The 17,297-nt window shown below is 40.7% G+C and overlaps 1 protein-coding gene across 2 annotated transcripts in view; it reads right to left on the minus strand.

The window, feature by feature from the left end:
- Positions 1–8,173: 8,173 nt before the first annotated feature.
- The window catches only part of FBN2 (fibrillin 2), a 276,567-nt gene continuing 267,443 nt past the window's right edge, over positions 8,174–17,297 (minus strand). For both annotated transcript variants that reach the window (XM_090279079.1, XM_090279078.1), the window contains 3 exons: positions 13,117–13,348; positions 10,942–11,113; positions 8,174–8,870 (listed from right to left, as the gene is read on the minus strand). In XM_090279079.1, coding sequence (XP_090135205.1) covers positions 8,496–8,870; positions 10,942–11,113; positions 13,117–13,348 — 779 coding nt within the window. In that variant the 3' untranslated portion in view covers positions 8,174–8,495. The remainder of the gene's footprint in view (positions 8,871–10,941; positions 11,114–13,116; positions 13,349–17,297) is intronic.

The following is a 17,297-nucleotide window of genomic DNA, read 5'->3' on the forward strand; positions in this document are numbered from 1 at the left end:
ATTCCATTGACACTAAATCATCCCAAAAGGGATTCTCCTGTGTCTTCGGTCTCCTTCACGTTTGGTTTCCGGGGGGTCTGTAGGTATGAGGGCTCTGGCTCTGTCTGTGGCATGAACTTCCAGGCTGCAGTCCACGACTACTGTCAAGGAAGAGCAGGGTGGAGATTGTTAAGGCTCATAAACACTTAGGAGACACGCTGTATGCTGTTTATCTAGCCGTGGTCCTCCAATTCTGAGGGAAGGGCACGTTCAGGGCCAAGCTTAGTGGTTATAATGATAGCGGGGGAGGAGGAAGAGCAACTGAAGTTTACCCAGTGCTTGGTGGGCTGCACTGACCCCATGCTGACAGTGTGGCTTTTTCCATTTCACACAGTCCTCTCGAAACCAAGCTCATATACCTTGTCTGAGGGGATGGATTCAAACACAGGTCTGCCCAGTGACATCAGCATCGTGGTGGCTCAAATTGTTCTTTTTTCTCTTTTCCCTTTTATTTACAACTGATTGGAAATTCATAATTGAACAAAAGAGCCATGCACATTACACTGGGACACCCGGGAAACTCCTTCCCATGTGTGCCTCCAAAAGTGGAGGCACAGGCTCTCAGAGGGCACTGCAAACCAGGACAGCCAGTGAGCCCCCCCCCCGCCAAGGTCTCTTTCTTTTACTTGCAAGGTGATACTGCCCCAGGAGTTGAAATGCTGCATTTTTAATGAGCTGTACATTGTATCTCGGGATGTCCACTGCTCTGTACATGTAAAGGATCTTCAAGGAGAATTAGGGTTAGAAACACATACTTATTAAGAAAACCGTGGCTTTCTATTTATACGAGAAAGCAATCATGCTGAGGAAGGAAGGAAGGAAGGAAGGAAGGAAGGAAGGAAGGAAGGAAGGAAGGAAGGAAGGAAGGAAGGAAGGAAAGAAGGTTGGGAAGGGAAAACTTCACGCTGGCTGAGATTGCAAATACAGCTGTTACCCTTACTTTCTGTAGGGTGTTAATTAATCTCCATTTTTCCAGTCTCTTTAGAAGTAAAGATTTCTAAAGTTCTGCCCCACCATGCAGCTTTTTAAATATTGTATTGTCCTTTGACCTTTCTCAATGGATTTGTCTTTATCTTCAAATGGATTCCAATAATCCTCTAAAGGTTCCAAAGATGTGTGATTTAGACTCTTTCCAAAGTCTTTGGAGCATAAAAGAAAGTAACAGTTTGAATAAATTATGTATATTCTCTTGTGGACTACTGCAAATTGGGAGTAGAATTGGCTACAAGCAGACTGTAAAGATGAATAGAACTAATTGTCTTTTTTTTTTAACAGTAATTTTTATATTTTATTATTTTTAATGTGTTTTATTGATTATAATGTTACATTTGTCCCAATTTCCCTTCCCTCTTCTCCCCTCCACCCGGTGGCCCCCCTCCCTCCAGTTGTCCCTCCCTTTTAGACCATGTCCATTAGTTGTGCATATAGTTCTTCTCAACCTCTCTCTGTCTATTCCATTCCCTCCTACCATGCTCCTTAATTCCTATATCATCTCCCTCCCTCTCCCCCTTCCCCCTCCCTGCTGACCTCCCCCCAGTATGCTCCCCATACCTATAGTTCTTTTTCCAATCTCGTTGCCTGTTTAGTTTGCCTTTGTTTCAATTGCCTAGCTTCTGTTGTTGGTTCTTGGGATGCAGTTTTCATTTTAGGTTCATAGTTTTGATCCTCCTTTTTCTAAACCAGTCCCTTTAACATCTCATATAACAGTGGTTTGAATCTAATGAACTCTTTCAGTTTTATTTTGTCCTGGAAACACTTTCTCTGCCCTTCTATTCTGAATGATAATTTCGCTGGATAGAGTATTCGTGGTTGTAGGTTTTGGATTTTCATTACTTTGAATATTTCTTGCCAGTCCCTTCTTGCCTGCAAGGTCTCCCTTGAGAAGTCAGCTGATAGTCTAATTGGGACCCCTTTGTACATAATTCTTTTCTTCTCTCTTGCTGCTTTTAAGATTCTCTCTTTATCTTTAACTTTTGACATTTTGATTATAATGTGTCTTGGAGTGGTTCTCCCTGGGTCCAGTTTTTCTGGAACTCTCTGTGCTTCCTGGACCTGTAAGTCTATTTCCTTCCCCAAGTTTGGGAAGTTCTGCTTTATTATATTTTCACTTAATTTTTCAATTTCTAGTTCATCTTCTTCGCCCTCTGGCAAACCAATGATTCTTATGTTGGGCCTTTTATAGCTGTCCCAGAGGTTTCTGATCCTCTCATCATTTTCCTTGCTTCTCATTTTTTCTCTCTGCGCTGGTTGACTGTTTGTTCCTTCTTTGTGTTCTGGTTTGTTGATTTGAACTCTGGATTTTATTTCCTCACCATCTGTCTCGTATGTGGTTTTGGTCCTTTCGTTATGAGTGTTTTTCGATTCTTTCTCATCTTTTTCCAGATCTTTTGTTAATTCTGTAAGCCACCTGATAACAATGGCCCTGAACTGAGCTTCTGACAGGTTTCTTATTTGTTCACCTGTCAGATTCTTCATCTGTTGCCTGGTGAGCTGCGCCACCGGGATTTCTATAGTTGTCTGGCTCATTTTGACAGATGCGTTTTGTTTTCTTGGGCCGGCTGTAGCGGGCAGTGCCTGTGTACTCGTCACAACCCAGCGACTGGCACCAATCCGCAACCTTTCTTGCCGGAGCTTTGTCATCACTGCCCAGCGACCAGTGGCTACCCGCAACCTATTTCGCAGCCCTGTGGCGCTTTGTGTGGGGGCGGGGGTCCAAGATGGATTCACACAGTTATTCCGCTAGGAGACCGGGATCCGTCCTCCCGCCCCCTGGGCCTCACTGTTCGAGGCGATGTGGTGGCTGCTTCTCCCAGCGTTGGGGTCGCAAGCCGCCGGGGTTTGACTGCAGCCTTGACTGCAGCCGGGATAGTCCTCCCTGCCGCTGGGATTGCTCTCCCTGCTGCTGTCCCTCGTGCGACCGCAAATAGCACCACCCACTTTCGCTCTTACCTGCCCAAAGAGCGCTGCTGGTTTATAACTTCATATGTTGGGCTTCCGTGTAGTTTTATTTTCTGGAATTTCTAGTTATCTTTTGTTTTGAAGTAGTTGTATTCCTCTCTAGTTGTAGAGGGAGGCTGATCATGTCTGTCTAAGCCTCCATCTTGGCCGGAAGTCCTGATTGTCTTTCAAAGAGAAGGGAAGCTTTCGGATTTTCAGTTTATTCTTGAGGAATGTGAATATTTCTGAACTATACAATTGAACCATATGAAATTGCCATTTTGTAGGTCAAACATGGCCAGATATCAGCAGTTCCTCATAGGTCAATTTGACAAGTGAATTGACTTGTTTCCATTGAAGTGTTAAAGATATGAATCTAAACAATTGTAGACTCACATAAAGATGCTCTGTAAATTTTAGTTGTATTTCCCACCTTCCACACCAAGGATTTATTCTTTGAACCCAGAAGGCAATGATAAAAACAAAACAAAAAACACTTAGAGTATTTTAAAGGGGCAGATTGTATGAATGATCCTGTTTGATATTCCTAGATAATAAAACAGAGCAGATGTTTGAAATGAGTAAAATTCTTATATATTACCCTGAGTTATTTTTGGTGTTCATGTGCAAACATGACCAACTTTCATCTACCACAACTAAGCAGCAAAATCAAATTTTAAAAACTTTGAATATAAGTGCTAGGGAAAAAGCAAATTTATGTCAGCTGAAAACCAATTTATTGCTTATCAATACTTACCACATGTACCTAGTGGATTTGGTTCATATATCAGGGCTTACATCATACTTTAGCCTTGTGCAGTTTTCTGTAACATAGCTGAGGTAATTTCTTTTTTTAGAGTACATTTTATTGATTATGCTATTATAGTTGTTCCAATTTTTCCCCCTTTGTCCGCTCTGCTCAATATCCCCCTTCCCTCCAACAATCCCTTATCCCTTAGGGCATGTCCATGGGTTGTGCAGATAAGTTCACCGGCTTCTCCATTTTCCATACTATTCTTAACATCCCCCTGTCTATTTTGTATTTACCAATTATGCTTCTTAATCCCTGTACCTTTTCCCCCATTGTACCCCTTCTCCCACCCCACTGATAACCCTCCAAATTATCTCCATATCGATGATTCTTTTCCTGTTCTGGTTGCTTAGTTTTGTTTTTTAGATTCAGTTGTTGATAGTTGTGAGTTTGTTGTCTTTTTAGTGTTCATAATTTTGATCTTTTCTTTAAATAAATCACTTTAACGTTTCATGCAAGGAGGGCTTGGTGATGATAAACTCCTTTAGCTTTACCTTTTCTGGGAAACACTTTATCTGCCCTTCCATTCTAAGTGATAGCTTTGCTGGATAGAGTAACCTTGGTTGTAGGTCCTTGCTTTTCATCATTTTGAATACTTCTTGCCAGTCCCTTCTTCCCTACAAAGTTTCTTTTGAGACATCTGTTGACAGCCTTATGGGAGCTTCTTTGTAGGTAATCAGTTCTTTTCTCTTGCTGCTTTTAAGATTCTCTCTTTATCTTTAGTGTTTGGCATTTTAATTATGATATGTCTTGGTGTGGTCTTCTTTGGGTCCACTTGTTTGGGACTCTCTCTTCCTGGAGTTGTACGTCTGTTCCTTTGCCAAATTAGGGAAGTTTTCTCTCATTATTTTTTCAAGTAAGTTTTTAATTTCTTGCTCTTCCTCTACTCCTTCTGGCATCCCTGTGATTCAGATGTTGGCACTTTTGGAGATGTCCCAGAGTCTTCTTATACTCTCCTTGTTTTTTTTTGAATCCTTGTTTCATCATTCTGTTCTGGTCTGTTTATTTCTTCCTTATGTTCCAAATCATTGATTTCCTTCCCTTCATTGTAGGTTCCCTCTGTATTTTTCTTTGCTTAATTTGGTGTAGCCTTCATTTCTCCCCTTATGCTTTTGCCATACTCAGTGAGTTCTCTGAACATCCCGATCATCCATTTTGAGCTCTGCATCTGATAGGTTGGCTATCTCCATTTCATTTTTCTGGGGTTTGTTCTTTCTTTCATGTGGGCCATATTTCTTTGTCTGCTCAATTCGGCAGCCTCCCTATTTGTTTCTGTGTATTAGTTAGAGGTGCTTTGACTCCCTGTCTTAGTGCACCTGTTAAGTTGTATGTGGTGGAGCCTTAGGTATTGGCTAGGGCAAACAACCCACTACACTGCTTCATGGCTCTGTGTTGCAGGGAGGAGTCAGAAATGGAAAATGCCACTGCCTGGCTTCTGGAGGCTTGCAGGGCACTCACCTCATTTCCAGTCACTTCACCCACTTCCCATTTGAGACTGGCAATCTTCTAGCTATTGCCCTGGTGGTGGTTCCCAGAGTGGGTGGATTTGCATACTTTCTAGGTCCATGTGGGCCCTTTAAATGGACTCTCCTGAGAAATTGGCAGTTACTTTCACCACCCCAAACCTCACTGGTTTTTATAGCCAGGAGTTATGAGGCTTTATTTTCCTGGTACTGGAACCCTGGGCTGCACAGTCTGGTCTGGGGCTGGGATCACTCACTCCCAAAGTATCCTTCCAATTTTTATCCACCACACATGAATGTGGGACTTCCCATTCTGCCGCCGCCACCTTTCCAGTGTCACACCACATCCTCTCCATCCTGGCTCCCCGGTTCCACCCCTCCTACCCATCTGGATGAATATGGCTTCTTTACATCCTTGGTTGTTGGATTTCCATACAGTTTTTCTGGCAGTTTGTTTGTTTTTGTTTTGTTTTTGAGGTTAGTTGTTATTCTTGTGGTTGCACGAGGAGGCGAAATGTGTTTACCTACATCTCCATCTTGGCCAGACCCGAGGTAATATCTGAGGGGACAAATAATGGAAATGACAAAATGGTACATATCATTAGCTGTTAATTATAAGAGAGACACAAATTAATCACGGCTGAGTCAGAGAATTGTAATAATGCTACCAGAGGTGCCTAAGAAGGTTCTCCTGGGAAGGAGTGTCTTAAAGTAGTCACTTTCTTCTAGCACATTCTATGCAAAGCCTCTAATGATCTTTTATTTTTTCTGTGTAAAGCACCTAATAGTGTGGATTCTCAACCATCCTCAAAAGCAGGTTAAAGCTAAACTAAGACAGTTTTTGCACAACACTCAACGTTAGACAAGCTTGGTTCCAGGTAATTTCATATTATAGCACTCTTGTTGTACCAGAAATAGATGCCAGCTGAAACTAAACATGCATGTTAAGTTTAAAGGACACCCCAGGCAAGTACATACTTTCCTTATTCTATGCAGCTAATTTGATTGGCAAAGAACAGTGTTAAGATCAGTAATAATATTTCCTTGTTTTCTCATTCCTTGGATGACAAATTTAAACACATAAATTGTCAAACCTTGTATTGAATTAACTTCTAAGACATTTCCGTACTCATTTCAACAGTGTATCAGAAGAGTTCCTGTCAAACAACTTGTCATCTCTAGCCATTTCTCCACTGAGGGAAGTGTATTAACTTTGCAAGACATAGGAAGCTTTAGATTATTCTGGGCAAAGATACCTTTGGTGAGGGGTACACCTGCTATGTACTTTTGCTCAAAAACTTCAGTTCAGGGAAGCCCTAAAGAAGGAAGAATCTCTGAGAGGACATCTGACTTCCTCACAGGGGTTTAGGATGCTTTAACACAATGGCACTCAAACCATATATGAGGGTGAAGAGGAGAAATTCTGAGGTCTCTAGAAGGTTAAGTCCTAGGAGGTTTAGACTCTCTTCTGAAGTGAACTAACTTCTGTGACTATGTCCTTCTATTTGAATATGAACTTAAACTGTAATTGTCAGTTGAACACTGCTGCTTACTTTGTGTCACAGATTTGACAACATTATCTTATCTTCCTGTAAATGCACCTGGTTCTCCTTCTGGTACTTTCTTTCATACAGGTCCCTGTCAAGCAAAGACCCCAGTCCTTCACACAAAAACAACAGGGGTTGTAGTTCCATAAAACTCTCAACCAGCCAACTACCCCAAAATAAGCTTTATTGCAAGAAAAGTGTCATATTTGATACATAGACCTACAAAAACAAACAAGACCCAAAACCATAAGTTTTTCCTCACAAACACTTGATTACAAATTTACAGTTTCTTTTTTTAGTTATGGAAAACAAAAGAACCACAAACTGGATAAAACTGGTTACAACTGGTTACTAATCTTTGGTTAGCACAGGTGTGAGAGGAAACCCGGAGCCTGCATGTGCTTTGGCCATTTCACATATGAGGTTTGGTCACTGGTCCAGGGACAGGTTCTTGGGTTGAGAAGAACATGGAGACGTACTCTTATTATAGCACATTCTGGTACAATATCTTTTTAAGTGACTAAAGCAAACTAAACATCAATTCATTGTACAAACATCTTTCATACACAATAGGCTATGATAAAATGAGGCATATGGTGTATAACTACAGTATTAATGAAAATTCTAAAAAAATGGATTTATAAAAAACAACAACATATATTCCTTGGCTGTACTGCATGATTTGTTTGCACATATGGCAATCCTGAAATAGCTTGAACATAATAAATGCACCATTAATCTAAGACAGCACCAAACACTACAGAATGCCAGGTGTTCCTTTTCAAAGGAACGGCAGTTCTTCAGCTGCCTACAGTACAAGTACGCAGCACACCCTGGGTAAAAATGAGGTGTTGTGGGGAGCACATGTGCTTCCTTGAGGTTATGAGAAGGAAATACAGTACGGTTTGGCCTGCAACGCTACTGGTCTCACAAGCAGTCAAGGTATTTTGCTACAGTGTTGTGCTTCATCTTCGTCGCCTGGTGTGTCCGCTGATGTGGAATATCGTCACAATGAGCTGCTCTGGCTTTGATCTCCTTCATAAAGGATCTAATGACATTTCTGTCTTCTAAATTATTGATTACACTGCCAATTCAGCTCTGTGAGGCTTTCTTTCTTTAAAATAATCAGATGTGTACCAGTTGGACAACTGGCAGAAAACCAAAGGAAACATCTCTTGAATCTACTGAATTTTTAAAAAGCACCTCTAAAAGAAATAGCTCAAATTTATAAATCTAAAGAAAAACAAGTGAGTTTCCCTTTTTGTTTACATAGTTTGTTCATTTCTCCATATATTACTGCATTAAAAATAAATAAACATCTATATTTTTTTTAATTAGCAACTATAGCAAAATACCCAAAGTGTTACAGACTGCTAACAGGAAAAAAAAAAAGCTCACATTATTTTTGTGCATTTAGTGCCATATGCTGATCTCTTGAACATTTATGTTTTTTTAATATATTTTAAAGTGAAGTTATATAAAAAATACAGTAACCACGGTTGCCTTTGTACTCAAATCTTTGGCCACACCAGAGTCTAAATTATCCCTCCCTGTGAGGGTCAACATTCTGAAGTCTGAGACAGGGAGGAGAGAAACAAAAGTTGTCTTTTTTTCCTCTTTAAAATTAGTCATTGGCTTTCGAAGGCTTCTGAAGGCTGGCTGTGTGGGGATTTGAGCCTGGAACCAAGTCTGTAAGTGTTAATAGAGTTGAATTTGCAGCCTCATTCTGAGAGCCTCCCCGAGTTCCCCTAGGAGGTAGTCATCCTCGTTGCTGTCTTCCAGTTTCTTAAGCTCCTTCTTCTTGTAGAGAGGGATGCTAGTGATTTCCAGTGTGTACGTGCCGGGCACCAGCTTCCTCTTGGCCGTGTGCAAATAGCTGAGCCCATTCCTTTGGTGGATGTGGAAGATACCGTCATCGTTCCCTTGGGAGATGACATAGCGGACGTGATTGTTGAGGGGCTCAATGGCCGGCATGAGTTCCAGGATGTGCTCCTTAGAGCCGAGGCCAGAGAGGTTGAACTTCATTCTCATGGGGCTGTCCATGTCCACACTGTCCAGGCTGATCTGTTCTACCTGGAGAGAGAGCAGGAAACAATGTGGGAAGAGCACAAGGACTCAAAAGGGACCAGCTGTTGGGGCTGCAGCCACAGTGACAACCTATTGCTCCCCCTTACTGCACTTTCCTCAGGAGCAGTGCTTGTGAAGGAAGTGACTGTAACTTCCAGTCAGTGTGAGAAAAGATCAATTCATAGGCTTGTCCAGTAAATCTCTTGGCCTTAACCAGGTAAGGTTACAAGGCTGAACTTATAAAGCATTCACATTTCAAGTTTTTTTGATGAGTTTATGGAATATCATGTTTATTAGTAATAAAAAAAGACAATTTAAAAAATAATTGCACCTTTAAAATTTTTTTCTGGAGTCAAAAGAAGTGCAGCCCTGGCTGGTGTGGCTCAGTGGATTGAGTGCTGGCCTGAGGACCAAAAGGTCATCAGTTCGATTTCCAGTCAGGGCACATGCCTGGGTTGTGGTCCTGGTACCCAGTTGGGGGCGTGCGAGAGGCAACCACACATTGATGTTTCCCTCCCTCTCCTTCTCCCTCCCTTCCCCTCTCTCTAAAAATAAATAAATAGTTTTTTGTTTTTTGTTTTTAAGGGAAGAAGTGTGGCTGTTATCCAACAGCAGGGACTGTCCCCGGAAGAATCTGCACTTGGAAGTCCTGGCCTGATCTGCAAGGCCCACAAACCACCAGCAGCAGTGGGGGTGTATTTGCTTGGAGCCAGTAGTACAGAGGGAGGGACCTGCAGAGACCTCAGGGCTTGGGTTTGAACCAGCTTTGGTAAAAGCCAGTGGGGCAGATAAACCAAGTCTTAATCAGAGGCATGGGAAGTTAAGAATGCTACTTCAGTAAGACAGGCAAAGCAAGCAAACAAAACAAAACAAAACAAAAACCAATGCTTTGATTGAGCACCTGTTAAGTAAGAACTTGGCTACCGTGGGTCAGAAGTGCCCATCAGTATTCAGACAGACTCAAAGCTCAAGTATCACAATGGGAAGGTTTCACAGATAGAATTTCTGGATTTGTAGTTAGGGGTACTTGATGAATATCTCAATTGTTATATTTAAATTAGTTTGATACCCTAGTCTACTTAAGGTAAATTAACATTGGCCTATTTATTATAAAATAGAATCTCAGACCTTTTGGCTAGAAAAATCTCATTTTATAGATAAAGTTTCTGAAGCCCAGAACACTGAAGCAAGTTGCCTGTTGGCTGTTGACTAGGTTTCTTTGGTGAAGGAATTTCTCAGTAACACTAACAGAAGAGGGTAGAGCTATCCCTGACCTTTGGGAAAATCGTCAGCATCTCTAGATATTACTCAGTGACATTCACTGAACGTGTGCCAGGCACCATTCCAAGCACTTCACAGTATCAACTCAATTAATTCTCCCATCACCCTTCAGTAGTATATTTATTCTCATTTTACAGGAAAGAAAGTTGAGGTAGAGAGAGGTTAGGTAAACGTGCCCCACATAACATAGGTAACAAGTGCGGAGGGCAGGGAACATATTCAAAGCCAGGCAGTCTGCGGTCCCCTCTTTCAACCACTCCGCAAAAGGCCATTTGTGACCCAGGAACATCAGCAGCAGGCAATTCAGATCTTCAGTTCTTTACAAAATTCAAGTTATTTGGAGATAAAATTTTTATGGAAGGAATACCTAACTTATAAATGTCACAAACTATGAGACTTAGTTGGTTTACTTACTGAAAATGAAAATCAGCCTCATTTACCACAGATGTATAAAACAACTAGACTAATTCAAAATAATTTTTTGAATCACTTAAGAAATAACTATTTCTTAGGTGGACACCTTATTGCCTTTGACATAAATCAAAAAATAAAACATATTATTTGAAACTATGAATCTTAAAGTCTTTTCCCCCATCCTTGCGGTCCTAGCTAATAATCAACTAACTTTAATTTACTTGTCTCTGCCATGTTTTTTCCATTACTTTAGCCATCACATTTCAAGACAGTTCTAACATCACTGAGCCTGAAACCTACACAAAAGTTTAGCTGCAGAATATACACGACTCCATATGGATAAAAAATTATCTTGTGACAAAACAAAGTGAGGTTTACTCACAGCAGTGGTTTCGGGTTCATGAACACTTCTCTTCTGTCTGCCGTCTTTCTTCGAGTAGCCGTTGATTTTGCACTCATAGCAGGCTTCCGGGGACAGAGCGTTTTCCTCATCCACCTCTGCATCCAGTGGCAGGTACTGCCCTTTATTAAATCCCATTCCTGAGACACAGTGGCTATTTGCAACAAGAAGCAAGGTGGTGTTAGACTTTATCACTAACTTTGACTATAGTTTTCTGGTGGTAGAGCAAAGACTTTTCAGAAATAAGAAACAAAGCAAACTCTAAGCTCATAAGCATAAAAACCTAATAGTTTCTGTAACTCTTTTCTTCAACACTTCACGAGATTTTCCCTTATTCTGAAAAATAAAATTTTGAGAGTGAGCTCTAGTCTTCCCCAATTTTCTTTTCTTTTCACTTTTTAAATTTAAGTATAGTTGATATACAAAATTATACTAGTTTCAGCTGTGCAAATGATGATCCATCATTTTTATTCCTTACAATGTGATGACCCCACTAATTCTAGTAATCATGTCACAAACTTATTACAATACTATGATTATATTCCCCTTCACCATTTTTACCAATCCTCCATCACGCTCCCCTCTGTAACCATGCTTTGCTCTTTGTTTCTATGAGTTTGTTTTTGTTTTGTATTGTTTTGTTTTGTTTGCTTGTTTTAGAGTTCATATGTCAATGAAAATACGCAGTATTTGTCTTTTCTGTCTGACTAATTTCACTTAATACCCTCTAGGTCCATTCATGTTGTTGCAAATGGCAATACTTCATTCATTTTTTTTCTTTTTAATCCTTGCCTGAGAGTGGGAAAGGGGCAGGGGAGAGAGAGAGAGACTGACACCAACTGGTTACTTCCCATATGCGCCCCAACTGGGGATCAAACCTGCCACCTAGGTATGTGCCCTGACCTGGGATCAAACCCACAGTTTTTTAGTGTATGAGACAGTGCTCCAACCAGCTGAGCCCCCAGCCAGGGCTCATTCTCCTCTGGTGCTGCATAATATTCCATTGCAGTATGTACCACATCTTCTTTATCCATTCATCTATCAATGGACACCTAGATTGTTTCCATATCTTGGCTACTGTAAATACTGCTGCAAGAGTATAGGAGGGCATATATCTTTTCAGATTAGTGTTTTCATTTCCTTCAGAGGAATCTGCAATTTTTAATCCTAATTAGACTGAAGCACTTGAGTGTAGTTAATGGGGGAAAGCAAAAGCAGAGTATGAATTTCCAAGAGAATGCTAAGGAAAGTTCTGTTGCTCACAACAAAGCTCTCTGCTATAATGAATGAGATTTCTAAACTCCTTTTTGGGTTAGTGAAAGAGTCAATGAGTTGGTTCTAAATGACCCTTGTCTAGACCAAGCCTTCTGTTTCAAGCATTATTATGTAGCAAGGGTGGACATATTAGTCCATCCCCCTCATTGCCTGTCTCTACACTACTTTCTGAGGAAGAGGACCCTGATTGACTCCTAAATTCCCATCTTCTGTTCTGCTGAGCACAAGCTGCCTTGACAGAAGGATGCAGGTGGCCGGCACCTCAGTCCCAGCCATCAGGCACTTGAGAGGCTGCACTTGGGAAAGTGTAATTAGCTGGAGGAACCCGGCCCTTTGGAGCCAGCCTGTGCTGAGCAATGCCACACCAGTGAGGCAGGTCTTCTCTGTGCAATAATACAAAGCCAGATGAGCAAAGAGAGGGACAAACTCCTTCCTCGGAACCACTGGGCTGGCGTGTGCCAAAACTCATTAAAAAATCTGGGAGGAAGTCATTTCTACTTGTGGCTCACAACCCAGGTGTCCATAACAACATGTGAGCTACATTTTTAAATATCTGTTACTCTCTGGCCTTGAGGGATCTGACTGAATCAATTTAGGCCTTTATGTGGGGCAAGGGGTGAAACTTGTGTACAAGTTCAAGTCCTGTGTGCACCACAAAGGAGGTAATCCTGTAACCTGAATATAATCCATATGCCTTCCTGGTGCTTCTCCCTCCCATACCCTAAGTGATCCATGCTTTTGTCTCTGGGGCTTCTAATCACCATTCACTTCCCTGCAGGGCCAGGCCACCAGGCAGCCGGAACTCAGCAAGGGAAACCTGGGTTAGACCACGCCCTGTTGGACGACCTCTGCTGTCCTGTGTGGGAAGGTTGGTGGCCTTACCCCTGTCCCACTCTGTAGTACCCAGGTGGGCAGCCGCAGAGGTAGCCCCCTTCCGTGTTGGAGCAGCCATAATTGCAGGGGTTCTTGGAAGATGAGCACTCGTTCACGTCGTGACAGGCGCTGGAGAACTGGTCAAAGGAGAAGCCTGAGGGGCAGGCGCACTTGTAACTCCCCAGGGTGTTGTAGCAGGACGCAGAGCCACAGGCATTCGGGTCAGAGCACTCATTCTCGTCTAGTGACACAAAGCGAGAGACTCTTTACAGGGGGAAGGCGGCAGTGACCTGAAGGGCTTGAGTCTCAAAGTACCTATGATTTAAAAAACATTCAGTCCCATGGCTGATTGGTAAAGCATATGAAAATAAAAAACAAATAAAATGACAAAAATAAACAAATCCTCCTCAATTAGGGCTGTAAAAAACCTTGTCCAACACTTTTCTATACTGTTTGTGCTGTTAATAACTAGGTTGGCAGCCCTTTGGGACAGGTACTTGCAGTTTGCCTGCTGAATCACTCCTATTCTATTTTTGTAAAAATAAATTTTAAATTAGTTATTCTACTACAGTTGTCCCAGTTTTCCCCCTTTGCCCTCTCCCGTCCATCACCCCCCTCCCACTCCCACAGGTATACAACAGTCTGTATCTCCGACAGATCCACAGAGACAGGAGGTTACCAGCGGCTGCAGGCTGTGGGTGGGGGAGATGGAGACCGACCACTGATGGGGAACTGACTGGGATGCAGTTCTGTTTTGGGGGTTGCTGAAAGTGTTGTGGTGTTGCTGGTTGCATATTCTAGTGAGAGCACACTAAAACCCTTTGAACTGCACACTTTAAAAAGGTGAATTTTATGGTATGTGAATTATATCTCAGTTTTGAAAAGCCTACATCTTTATTTGTATTTGTATTCATTCTCCCAGCAGTTCCCAAAGCCACCATTATACTATATACGGAGAAAATATAACAAAATCTAAATACCCTATATGAAAATAATTGAAATAAACATTATTTAATTTGGTCTTTTGAACCAACAATCAACTTTCAACTGCTGGAGGGCCCGTTAGGTGCAGACCATGCCTTCTGAGAAGGTTCGCATGCAGTCATCAGCTGACACAGGCTTTACCAGTTTAAGGACTGGTACTTTAAATGCCTGACAGCAGGATAATTATAGGTTATGCCTTCACTTGCACTTATCATTTTTACAAATTCAAAATCTGATTGTGCTCTTAAATTTGGAGATTACAACTTTGTTCTCAACTGTTCTGGTTGGCATATAGTATGTGGCTTGACCCCTTTGGGGTTTATGATAATTCAAATGTCACCCTGGGTACAAGTCACATCTGTTCTGTGGGAGATTCTTTCACATTCTTGTGATTCCAGTGAAGCACAGTGTGTCCATTTACTTAATATATGACAAGGATATGTTTCAGGCTGCATGGGGAAATGAGCCTGTTTGCAAGCGGGTGTGCTCCTGGGACACAGCAGCTCGCGGGAAGCACTGAGGGGCCGGGGCTCGGTGAGGTTATGGGAGATGAAGATGGCATCTCCGTGAAGAGGCCTCTCAGACAGGAAATTAAACTCCATTAAGTACAGCAGAGAGGTTACTGAAAGGGTAGATGTTTGTATCATGCTTATAGTTTCAAAATTAAACCAGACTGCCAAATGTAGAATTCTTAATCACTGGCGATAAAATCTGCTATGATTATCTAATAGGTACAAATTCTTAGCCTTCATTTCATGGGGAAAAAGTATATAAATAAATTCATAATAACTAAGCTACCTATGACAAATATAACTTCTATTTTATTTCTATCTACAGAAGACTTGGAATTCTGCCACAAAGGCTCATCTGCTTTTACAATTAAATGTGACATTTATATGCACTGTTTCTCTCCTAACAGAGAATTTAAATTACGTTATAATTTAATAAAATGATCCTTCTAGGAATATAGTATTAGACATTGTGTTAAGTAGAAAACTTACTAGGCAAAACCAATTAATTGAATACATTTCATTTTAACAAACCAGTGACAAAAAATTTTTAAATATAACATTTTTGGAAGCACCATGATGTATTTCATGTTTATATGCTATAAATGTACATCATAGTATAATTTTATAGACTTACGTAATCTGACTTTTACAATATGTTCTTGTGTGAGACATACTTTGAATTGATTCAAGCCCTACCAAGCTATATTTGAATTATTTTGAAAGGCCATAGAAGCAACCAGAAGTTACTAATACTAAATAACTTAAAGCTTCATATATTAAGACATAATTTTCTTCATATGCAAATATGAATGATATTCATTTATTTTCAATTTTGAATAATTATAATGCTTGCAAATATTTGACAATGTTACCTACATCTGTATAACCTATGCACCAGAGTGTGATAAATGTTCTGTGCTAACAGGCTGAAAACTTATAAAGTATTCATTTGAATTAAAAGCTTTTTTCAATATTAACACTTACAAAGAACCGTCATTTTTCTTAAATAGGGAAGTAGTATTGACAACATTGTACGTTTGCAATTTAACAGTATTTAAATTATCTGATGCATTAACTAATAGTTTTGTTCCTTTACTAGGAGACCTCAGATAAATCTGTCTGAAATTTCATTCTGTATCTCCCCTCAGTCATATGAATGACTGAAGATATCAGCACATGGTGACAAATAAAAATGATTTGTGCCTTTTAATTTGTCAATAATTCTTCTTGTTGTTGTTTTTTGTTTGCTTTTTTGCCAACTTGTTGCTTTTATTATTTCCTGGTGGATTCATTCTATTCCTGCTATATATATATATATATACATACACATATATATATATTTTTAAATAATTTATTTATTTGTTTATTTATTTATTTATTTTTAGAGAAAGAGAGGGAGAGAAACATCACTGTGTGGTTGCCCTCACTTGTGCCCCCAACTGGGGACCTGATGTGCAATCTAGTCATGTGCCCTGACGGGGAATTGAACAAGCGACACTTGATTCGCAGGCTGATGCTCAATCCACCGAGCCACACCAGCCAGGGTTTATTCCTGCTATATATTTGAGTTAAAATTCCAACTGTGTTATGTGGATTCAAGGCAGGAAAGTCAGCAATTTTGTTAGAGACTAGCTGGGTTCCTCAAACCCTGCAAAGAAAAACCAGGAAACTTTCAAATAAGATGCTGCATCTTACTCACTCAGGGATCTGTTGCTTAGAGGTGCCCATTTTAGCCAAGCAAGCTCACAAACAAATGCTTACAGTTGGGAATATCTACTTGTGTGTCTGTAGGTTTGAACTCATCATTGAAACCATTTACCCTCCTGTCCATGGGGCCCCTCCCCATCAGAAGGCACACTGACTTCTGGCTGTACTAGAGTGTGAGACATTCTGGGGTGATTGCCTCGCTGATGTGTCCACTTTAAGGATCCCACAAAGGGGATCTGGCATATACCACACAGTCTTTTTTTTTTTTTTAAGTATATTTTATTGATTATGTTGTTACAGTAGTTCCAATTTTTTTCCCCTTTGCTCCCCTCTGCCCAGTACCCTCTTCCTTCCAGCAATTCCACCCACGCACCTTAGTTCATGTCCTGGGTCATGCATATACTTTCTTTGGCTTCACCCTTACCTATATTAGTCTTAACTTCCCCCTATTTTGTACCAACTGATTATGCTTCTTAATCCCTGCACCATTTCTATATTTCTCCCCCTTCCCCCTCCCAGCTGATAACCCTCCAAATGATCCCCCATACCTATGATTCTGTTCCTATTCTGGTTTCCTTAGTTGAATTTTGCTTTTATTTTTTAGATTCAGTTGTTGATAGTTGTGAATTTATTGTCATTTTAGTGTTCATAGTTTTGATCTTATTTTTCTTAAATCAGTCCCTTTAACATTTCATATACTAATGGCTTGGTGATTATGAACTCCTGTAGCTTTACCTTGTCTGGGAAGCACTACATCTGCCTTTCCATTCTAAATGACAGCTTCGCTGGATAGAGTAATCGTGGTTGTAGGTTTTGGCTTTTCATCACGTTGAATACTGCTTGCCAGTCCCTTCTCACCTGCAAAGTTTCTTTTGAGTAATCAGCTAATAGTCTTATTGGGACCCCTTTGTAGGTAACTCTCTCTTTCTCTCTTGCTCCTTTTAAGATTCTCTCTTTATCCTTAATTTTTGACATTTTGATGACAAT

The sequence above is a fragment of the Furipterus horrens genome, unplaced genomic scaffold (genome assembly GCF_987537825.1).
Source record: "Furipterus horrens unplaced genomic scaffold, mFurHor1.1.pri manual_scaffold_5, whole genome shotgun sequence".
Classification (NCBI taxonomy): domain Eukaryota; kingdom Metazoa; phylum Chordata; class Mammalia; order Chiroptera; family Furipteridae; genus Furipterus; species Furipterus horrens.